This window comes from Montipora foliosa, chromosome 3 (genome assembly GCF_036669935.1).
Source record: "Montipora foliosa isolate CH-2021 chromosome 3, ASM3666993v2, whole genome shotgun sequence".
In the NCBI taxonomy this organism is placed as follows: domain Eukaryota; kingdom Metazoa; phylum Cnidaria; class Anthozoa; order Scleractinia; family Acroporidae; genus Montipora; species Montipora foliosa.
Window position 1 is genome coordinate 11323973 of NC_090871.1, and position 10000 is coordinate 11333972.

At 39.8% G+C, this 10000-nt stretch overlaps 3 protein-coding genes across 8 annotated transcripts in view; all 3 read right to left on the bottom strand.

Moving 5' to 3' along the window:
• LOC137996758 (uncharacterized) overlaps positions 1-10000 on the bottom strand; it is a 63366-nt gene that overhangs the window by 21543 nt on the left and 31823 nt on the right. For 5 of the 6 annotated variants that reach the window (XM_068842324.1, XM_068842326.1, XM_068842325.1 and 2 more), the window contains exon 3: positions 3199-4715. The exons of the other annotated variant lie outside the window; for it this stretch is intronic. In XM_068842324.1, coding sequence (XP_068698425.1) covers positions 3720-4715 — 996 coding nt within the window. In that variant the 3' untranslated portion in view covers positions 3199-3719. Of the gene's footprint in view, positions 1-3198; positions 4716-10000 lie in introns of those variants that run through there. 6 annotated transcript variants of the gene reach the window in all.
• The window catches only part of LOC137994489 (uncharacterized), a 5550-nt gene continuing 1543 nt past the window's right edge, over positions 5994-10000 (bottom strand). The window contains exon 3 of the mRNA XM_068840070.1: positions 5994-9086. Within this exon, the coding sequence (XP_068696171.1) occupies positions 7903-9086 (1184 nt within the window). The 3' untranslated portion in view covers positions 5994-7902. The remainder of the gene's footprint in view (positions 9087-10000) is intronic.
• Positions 6885-7679, bottom strand: LOC137995251 (uncharacterized). Its single transcript, XM_068840826.1, has one exon. It carries the CDS (start codon positions 7677-7679, stop codon positions 6885-6887), a length of 795 nt encoding a protein of 264 aa, XP_068696927.1.

Below are 10000 nucleotides of genomic sequence, written 5' to 3' on the forward strand. Positions count from 1 at the left end.
GGGTAAGGTTTTTCAGCCGTTTTGGTCATAAATCTGGTATCGATTTTGGCCAATTTTCCGCCATTTTGGTCATAAATAGGGTATCCATTTTTGCACTCTAGTCTTGAATTCGTTTTTTATTTAGAAGCTACTTCTTTATCATGTAACCTACCTAACAAAAGCAGATAAACATTGCCTTTAACATTGGTCTGAACTAGGGAAATAATTATAAGGCAGGTCTGCACCAGGGTATTGATTTAAGGGTCAGGTCATAAATTGGGTATCAAATTTTTGGTCAGGTCATAAATAGGGTAGGGAAAATCGGAGATTTTGGTCATAAATAGGGTAAGGGTTTTGGGAAGCGGGCCGCACACCCCTACCCAATTTTTCTGAGACAACAAGCTTTATAAGACACAAAATCATTTCTGCCATATGTAAAAGATATAGTCTGCTCCGAGCCTAGAAGGCCCACCATGCCGGCACTTATGTCCGGTTTCTGTAGCATGACGCGACTAGGAGTATTTCTACTCCCCCCTTGGATGGGATACTAGTCCATCGAAGGGTTAACCCCAGCATTTTCGCCGGTACCCATTTATACACCTGGGTGGAGAGAGGCACCGTGAGAATAAAAGTCTCCGGCTTGACCAAGAACACAACACAATGTCCCCGGCCAGGGGGCCGTTTCTAGAAAGTCCCGAAACTTTACGGGCCATTTTCGGGTGTCACAATTCCCTTTGCAACTCAAGAACGGAGAGCATTTAATACGTCAACTTATTTTTCTTTTTGTTACCTTGAAAAAACATGTCAAAAGATCGGCTTTCCAAAACAAGCGGTTGGTAATTTCACAGATGGCTTTTCGGGCCCGAAAAGTTTTGGGGACTTTCGAGAAACGGGCCCCAGGACCCGAACCCGGACCCGACTCGATCCGGAGCGAGCACACTGACCATGAGGCCACCGCGCCTCCCATTTTAGCCACAGGATGTCCGATATAACATCAAGATTTCCGGAACAACTCCCGAAAATATTCAAGAGAAAAAAAAAATTAAAACGGAGAGGAGAACAAAATGTAGCTTATTCAGTACAAACAATAACTTGAAACAGCAAATGGAACTCGAACTCCAGTGAGCGCTCAGGCCTCTGCGGGTTTCATTCGGATATATACCTGCAAGGGGGGACGAGGACGACGACTGATTGACGCAATACGCTCGCAATAATTGTTTGTTACTTTATTTCAATTGATGTCGAAAGCGCAAAATGATACCGGAAATAAGTAGAGAAATTAGCCAATGTTAAAAAAAAAGTGGAACACCAACCTTCAGTGGATTAAAAAAGCTAAGGAGAGGCTTTATATAATAGTAAGCAGCACATCTTTACTCAGCAGTTTCTTGACATGGCCGAACCTTGCGACACTATTCGCGTGCGTAAAAGAATTTTCGCAAACGTCCTTCAGGGTTTCCATGGATCCAATGTGGGATCACAAGGCTTTTATCGACCGTAGTTAATGTACACTGCGCGCACTTGAACCGAGGCTGTTTAGCTAATAACATTATCACCCTATTGATACTGGGACAGGGAAATTAACAAATTGAAAGTTCTAAAACCTCCGTTTTAGTAGGCCATTTCCGAGTTCATGTCTGCCTCCTGTTGAAAGCGAGTCTAAATGCAAAGTTTTTCTTATGAAAATTAACCTTCACTGAGACAGTGACCAGTCCGTTTTAACAACCTACCGTAAGTCAAGGGAACATTTTGAAAACACCTCTGTATTGGATTATCATATTCGATTGGACGGAAGGCAAAAATAAAAATGCCCCAGTGGGGCCAGGCTAGGTTCAAAATTATCCCATCGCATGTGATGACTGTAGAGAGAAACTACTTTGGAAATCTGACCAATTAGAGCGCTAGCAATTTATATATTCAACTGTGTATTTATGATGATCCTGGAGGAACAGCTATACCCACCTATAGAATAGATTCATTTCTTTTTAATATTAATTGAAACAGCTAGAACTCCCAGCAAAACTACTCAAAACTAATGACAACTCATCTAATCTGAGTCCCTCTTCCCTTCCCATTACCCCGTTCATCCAGACGCTATCTGATACCCCTAAAATCGCGCAACCACCATCGAGTGTGTCAAGGGAATGCCTCTCCGTCGTTGCCCCAAAATGGAGATATAGTACTAGTAGTAATTATTGATCAGGGAAACGCATTCTCTTATGTTGTCTAGCGTACATAGACTTCCAGTCTATAGAGCCAAAAATGGGAGGAGTTCGGAGGAAGCTATCGTAGATGTAAATTAAATCACTTGTGTCTGCAGGGCCTTAGCTTGTAGTCAATCGAACTCACTAGTTGGCTAGTCCGATCACGTCTCCTTACAAGTACTTTTGACACAGCTTTAAGGTGAGAAAAAAACCAGTTTGTTGAAACACAAACCTCTAAATTGTGTTGAATGCCTTGGCATTGTAAATAACAATATGTTAAGTTGATCTCTCATAGGAGTTGTTGGGTAAAGTCAAATGGAACGGTCCATTTCGGTTCGGTGCCACCCGAACATTTGACGAAGCTTACCACTTAGTTGTGAACGAAAGGTCGCGTTCCTTTTAACCAAACTATTGTTCCCAGTACCAAAAGCTCACGAATCTCCCTGGTTAGTGCAAAACATGCAAACGCGCGGTGTTTCCCGGCGAAGCTATTTATTAAATTACTTCAGTTTTAAATATTTTTCATCACTTTCGTAATCGCCTTAGAGGTTTTTTTAACATTGACGCTGTATTTTTTAAATATTTTTTCTGCCCAAATATTTTCGTGTTTATAGTTATTATCTCATTAGCCTCTGTTAGAAGTAAACATAATTTTTATGTAGCAACAATTTTTCCTGAGCTTGAAGATGACCGTCGAACGGTCGAAACGTCGTTCCTTTTTAAACATTAATTTTTATTGTAAAATCTACTTCGAAAAATTTTTCGATTTGAAATACTGAGTACGTTTGAAGAGGCAAGAAAAAAGTATGGAGACAAATCCGAGCTAAACGTAATTTTTGCCACTTTAACCAACTTTAACCTCATTTTGAGGTGTTCCCATTTTTCTTCGTTTTACCCGTGAGCCAATCAGACTTGGCCCTTGTTAGTGATAACTGGTACTAACCAAAAGGATCGCAGGCTCTGGGAACGAGATTGATAATCCCTTAAAACCAAAGTACACTCACTTGAACACCGTATAAACAATAACTGATGCACCGTTTATTTTTACCTCCACGTTCATTACGCACACCTGGTATAATATCATAAGACCGCGCTTTATCCTAAAGCTAATGTAATTTCAGTCAAAGTTTAAAATCTTTTAAGCTCAATTATTTCAAAAATCTTGGGTTACACCAACAAGAAAAACCTCATTCGTTTTAATAAGGCCTAATACTAGTAATAAATCACAAGAAGTTAATATAATTGCAACACACAATTGAAGAACTTTTGCAACCAAAAAGCTGGCTATTTGCGGACAAACAATTAAGAGAATTGCTGTCTATTTGAATAAATGTTGTTGTTTTCACACGCTTTATCATTAGTACTTCTCATTCACGCTAACCAAGTTGTCTAACAATGAAACTAAAATCATTTTAGCCTGATTATGAGAATACTGATTAACACTTAAAACACAAGTAAGCTTTCACATTGACTTTGCTATGAGTGTTTAATTTGTTACCGAGAAAGATGGACTTTAAACTTCAAGCGACGCGGGCATTTTCATTTAGAAACGGCTTTCAGTAGCTTTGCAACAAGTTTGGGGACCTTGCAGTTTTCTTGAATTGTTTTCTTTTGTTTCGCCAGCCATCGGTCCCCGTAATTCTGGTCTGTTCCCTTGGTTGGAATGGCAAGGAAGTCGGTTCTTACGTCTGGTAGGACTGCGAAGAAGATCTGGCAAATAGATTTCATATCTTTGGCCTCCTTGCTCATCACTTTGTAATACAGCTTCTTCGGGTTGTCTTTGACTTCCTCTGCGTTGCCCTCCAGCTTCTTCAGTTCTTGCTCCATTACGGAGAAAAAGCCTGCCGCCTTTTTTATTCCATTAATAAAATTTTGAAGAGCAGGAATTAGTGCGTCACTCACTGTTATTGAAGCGGCTTCTTGAATTTGAGCTTGTTTCCCTTTGGCCACTGCCTCTGCCAAATCTGAATCTGCTCCAGCCGCTAACAATGGAGATGCAATGACATTTACTACTGGGATCCAACAAAGAGCCCATGCCCAACCTCGCTTAGTACTTGCTGCAGCCTCCAGTTCTTGTTTTTGCCTCTCATACTCCTCCTTTAGATCTTTAAATTCCGAGACCAAGAGCATAGCCTGATCTTTCCTCTTCTTTAGGGGCACCAGGATGTCTTCATGCATCTTCAGGAGGGTCGTACATAGCTGTTTGTAGCCTGCGGTCTCTTCAAGGATGTCTGAGATCATGTCACACCATTCGTCATATTCAAGTGCTATATAGTACTCAAAATACTCGCTTATGGATGAAACAAATTTAGTGGAGAGCGGAAGAACGCCATTGAGGTACACCATGGCATCGTTTCTCGTGTCATCGCGAAGTTTTCTGAACTTTACGGCAGCTTCTTCATTCGTTCCCACTGAGTTTTCTACATAAAGAGATCTCAGCGTGAGGGAAAAGAGGCGCATGTCGACTGGCATCTCTTTAAGTTGCTCTCCAAGCGCCTTGACTTCGCCCTTCGTTTTTTGCTCGATTTCTGCCATCTGCGAGATGCAAATGCAAATATAAATTACCTCAAGTTCAGGCGATCAAACCAGAGTAATGCAACCCTTCTGCTCCGTAAAGTGGTCATAGTTTACTATTTCTTGAGTTACCATGCTACCTTGTGGAAAGTTACAATTACAAAACTTTTTATGGAAATTGTTTTTCTTCTGCACTGCCTCTTAGACCCAGAGACGCGTCTCAAGTCAAATCTGACCATAATTATGATCAGAAAAGTACAATCTAAGAAACTTGTCGTATCAAAAACAGTGCACTGGAAAACGAAGACCGATATGTCCAGAAATGCACGCAGTCGCAAGAATAACAAATATAACAAAACATTTGTTAAGTATGAACGAAAATAGCGAATATAGCAAAAATAACAAATGAAGCAAAAGGCAGGAGCGCGAATATAACGAAAATAACAAATATAACGAATTTAGCGAAAATAACAAACGAAACAAGCCACAGCAGCAAGAATAACAATTCTTAGAGGGAGACAAGGGAAGGGGGCCCCACAAATATAACGAAAATAACAAATATAACGAATATAGCGAAAATAACAAAGGAAACAAGCCACAGCAGCAAGAATAACAATTCTTAGAGGCAGACAAGGAAAGGGAGCCCCACAAATATAACGAAAATAACAAATATAACGAATATAGCGAAAATAACAAAGGAAGCAAATCACAGCAGCAAGAATAACAATTCTTCAAGGCAGACAAGGGAAGGGGGCCCGACAAAAATAATTTCGATGTTAAAAACCTTTTTACGCGACATTTGATGATAACTTATTTCCGTAAAGGTTAACTTGATTATGTCTTTGTCTTTCATATAAATAACCAGGCAGCAGGACTTTGCGCCATTATAATAAGCTTGTGTACATATTTTTAACGACGGGCCGACAACCGAGTGCGCCAATTATTTTCCATTCGCCACGTTATTTGTATCATAGACGACTTTGCCTTACAAAAACAAGGCGACAAAAGGAAGACAATAGAAGAGCTCATACATACTAATATGGTCGTCCAAATGTTTCAATATTCGCTAAATTCTATTCGTTGTCGCTAAATTCCATTCGCTGTCGCTAAAACTCATTCGCTGTCGCTAAGACTCATTCGCTGTCGCTAAATTTCATTCGCTATCGCTAAATTTCATTCGCTGTCGCTAAATTTCATTCGCTGTCGCTAAATTTCATTCGCTGTCGCTAAAAATTAACCGCTTCACTGCGTGCAGACAATGACAAAACACGTACGAACAGCAAGACAGAAGTTAAGGTGGCTGGTACCAGTTTTCAGGTTTTTGACAACTTATAACTTTGAAAGAATAGAACATAAAGGCGGACCAGGGCCACTGTAATATTTTGATATGGTTGGATTATATAACTTATACTTGACCAAAAGCAGCTGTTATTTTGTCATCAGCAGTTACCATGGCAACGTTACACAAGGATTTTCCAGCCCTGATTTTTAGCGTATGTCACTAATAGCTAAAAAATTAACGCGGTGACCCCGTGTTTTTTTTTGGCAATAGCCTTTAGCATCTGAAAAGGAAAATGCACAGCAATTTAAAAAGAATTTTACGGAGCCGATTTCTTGAAAACTTGGAAAAACGACAATTTGCCCAAAGTAGAAATTTCCTTCCGTAGAATTTTTTAATTTTTTTTCTGACGTTTCCTCTCAATAGTAATATTATATTGAAACAATAAAAAGAAGGGGTCACCGGGCTTGTTTTCGTGCAAAAGCCTTCGTGAGTTCCGTTATTCCTACGCGCGTACACACGCATTAAAAAATCCAGACTTTATAAGATCAGCAGTTGCGCATGAGTAGTTTCGACTACCGCTGACTGCTTCGTGTGCCCGCGCGGGCACCTAGTGAACCGTTTAATTCCAAATGTTTGCAGCTAAAAGATCATTTACAGATCTTTACAGTTGTCGTTGTTGTTCAAGACAAACCTCCAGGACTTACTCTGAGGATTTCTTCACAAATTCTGGGTAGATTTGCCATGTTTTTGTCAAAAAGCATCCAGCGAAAGTTTGAAATTGCTTACACTGCTTACAGAACACGTGCGCTGTCGGTGTTGGTTGAAGATGTATGAAGATCGCGAGGGTGGTTCTAAATATCGTAAAAGGTGGAGTTTCTTTGTTTGATAATTTTTACTGGCATTTTGTCCTATTCTTCGTGGCTGATTTCGTCGAAGTGTTTAACGATGGCGGTCAGTATCCTCTTCGTTCGTGTTACTCGCGGTGCCTTCGCTGATGAAGATGTCGGTGGATTGGATAGGATAGCGACCAGTGCCCTTTTACCAAATGTGGTGTAAAGTTTGTAAATGTCATCGTAAGATAGACCACTATCGGCGATGTTTAAGGCCATTGATCTTTTAATTGGCCCAGTATCGCTTGTGTTGAACAACTTGTCACTGAATGTTAAAAGAAGTTCATGGCGTCGATCGAGGTGGAGCATGTTTTCAACTGCGTGGGAAACACTGGTGATACTGGAATTCTCAACGATATCTTTTCTGGAAAGGCTAAGCGATGACTCAAAAAGAATTTTTCTCAGTGCTCTGACATCTTCCAACGCATCGTGAGCATCGAATTGTTCGTTGAACAGATGGGTGTAAAGACTGCTCTGGTTCGGTTTACAATATCCACCAGTCTCAATTTCAAGTGCTTTGTGTTTGTCTTTTATCAGATTTTTTACTAGCTGTAGGCTGTCGGCAAAGTAGACGTTCATGTCATTAAGGCTATCCTTGAAGTTGTCATCACTGTTTCGGAGGAGAATGGGGACATCGAACGTTGCAGAATTATGTCCAATTAAGACCGTTAAATTATTGTCCACTTCATCGCAATTCTTAATTTGTTTTATAAAAGTTAGGAAGTCACGAAGTGCCTCCTCTATGGTTACACTTTGGACAGGATTGTTTCTGTGGTATAATGTTCTTATTCCTCTGATGTTCTTGATGGTCATACCATTGACAAGGTAGGCGCTATAACTTATGCTACTTTGGGGAAGAATAAAAGTTGAGAATTCATGTCTGCCATTTTCACTCACAGCAGACAGCTGGCATATCTCAGCCAGCTTTCCTGTGCATGTGGTTTCTGTGTCAAAGATGATGAATTGATATTTGTTAGTGGAATCATATGATAAGTGAATGACTTTTGGTCTTGCTGTGTAGGGAGGTAGTATTTCCTCATATCTTAATTCTCAGTTCTGTTTGTGATAATTTAGTAGGCACATCAAATACAATTTGTGGCTCTGTTCTTTTGCTGGATGTATCCAGATTTAAACCCACTGATGACTCATATGTGATTCCTTCATTTGCTTCTGTTCTCAATGCTTGTTGATTTTGTTGCTGAGATAACTGGTTCCGCCTTCGCTTGAATTGCTTTGTCCCTTTTCGTTGTTTGTCACAAATAACCTTCCTGTCCATTGCATTAGCATGTTTATTATGGTAATAACCAGGCTCAATATTAAGGGCTTCCAATGTTTTTCCAATGTAGTCATAACCAATGTTGGTCTGTGCCACCCCACATGCTACGCGGAAGTTGTTACTCTCGCTGCCCCCGTAAAAACGTGTTTTAGGGTTCTTAGAACCTACAGTGCTGTTGAGACTTTCATTTCGCTGTGAATTTGCACATGGGGCAAGTTTGTTTACCACAATGTCAGTTGAATATTCCTCCAAAATATCAATTAAAGCCTTTTTGAGTGAGTCTCCAAAAAGATCTTTACCATATGGCAAATCTGTGTGTTTATAGGCTGCCGGATTTTGTTTGTAGCCACACCATGAATTATCACAACAAGTGTGGTCCCCAAATGCATGCGGAACAATGTTTTTGAGACCTTTCTTTAGAGAATTAGAATCTCCAACATTTTGGTTGATACAGTAACTGAAACACTTAGTCAAATAATTGATCACTTTGGGACTCAGAACTGAACAATTTGATCCTTTGAAACGGTCTCTAAGGTTATACAGTCTAGAATTTAGCGATCTCTTGGCATGAACAATGTCAGACCATTTCTCAACACCGTAGGGAATTTTGTTTTTTATGTCTGCTAATGTTGTGGAATCATCATCCCCAACATAAATGGAAAATTTGACTCCAGATTTAGGAGCTTTACTCCACAGTTCACAGGCCACATCTCTTTCCATTGATTTTGATGATCCACTATGATTTTTTCGACAGTCATGCCTTTTGTCCTTCCCGGTTAATTTGTTATGGCTACATACTCTACATGTCTTGCACCTGGTGGAGTAACTAACAACTTTTCCAGTAGCAAGACCCATGGCAGCCCCATGACCAGTTGAAGAATTGTGTCCCCTTCCCCTTTTTTGCCAACCCATATCGTAAGAAACTGCGATTCCAACAAGGCCATCTGTTGATGGACCAGAGGATTGCTTAGCTACTTTTTTTTCTAAATTCAAGTTCATTTCACAGCTTTCCCTCGCGACTTTCTCTACAGCATTGCCAACTTCCCTTTCTCTTCTTTTAAACAAGCTATGATTCATGGTTGGTATGTTCATTGCAGACACTTAATTATTTAGGTGTGTATTCCCCATGCCAGCATGAAGGGATCCTAATACTGCCCTTGTGTTGATATCGCTAACAAGAGGACCACGGTTTCCAGCTCGGTGTTCTCTAGAGGATTTCACTTCATTTATGTGACCACAGTAGCTGCATTTAATGCTAAAGATACTACAAAGACCACTTCGTTTTTCTCCAGTAATGTTTATGAGGGATAATGGACCTGTTGAAGCAATAAATGAACTTCATGTACATGTAGTGACTAATTTGTTTCTCAGCCAATGTTGCATAAAAGCAAATGATAAATCATATTATTTTTTGTCTCATGTGCAGGGATGTTGAATGTACTCATGAAAAAGAATGGACCTTTATTGTTCCATTGTTTTATTGCCACATCGTATTAGTTTTCTATTTGCAAAATGGAGATATCCATGCTGTTATGGACGTTTTGGTTACAACAAGGCAAAGGACCTAAGCATTTCAATATCACATTAACTTGAATGGGGCAACAAAACAACAAATTGAAGAATATAAATTAGTAGTAAGCAAAAAAAATACCTTTGAAGCCTCTAACTTGTGAATACACAGTGTACCTTCCAATATTGGTAAAATTGATGGTGGCAAATAAAGTATTGTATTGTACTTTGCAATTTGATTGGCATAGATGAGTTGTATTTCAGCTTATAACATGGATGACAAATTACTCCTTAATTTTGGTGCGAAATTTCAGCGTTAATTTATAATGTTGCCATGGCAACTTTTCCT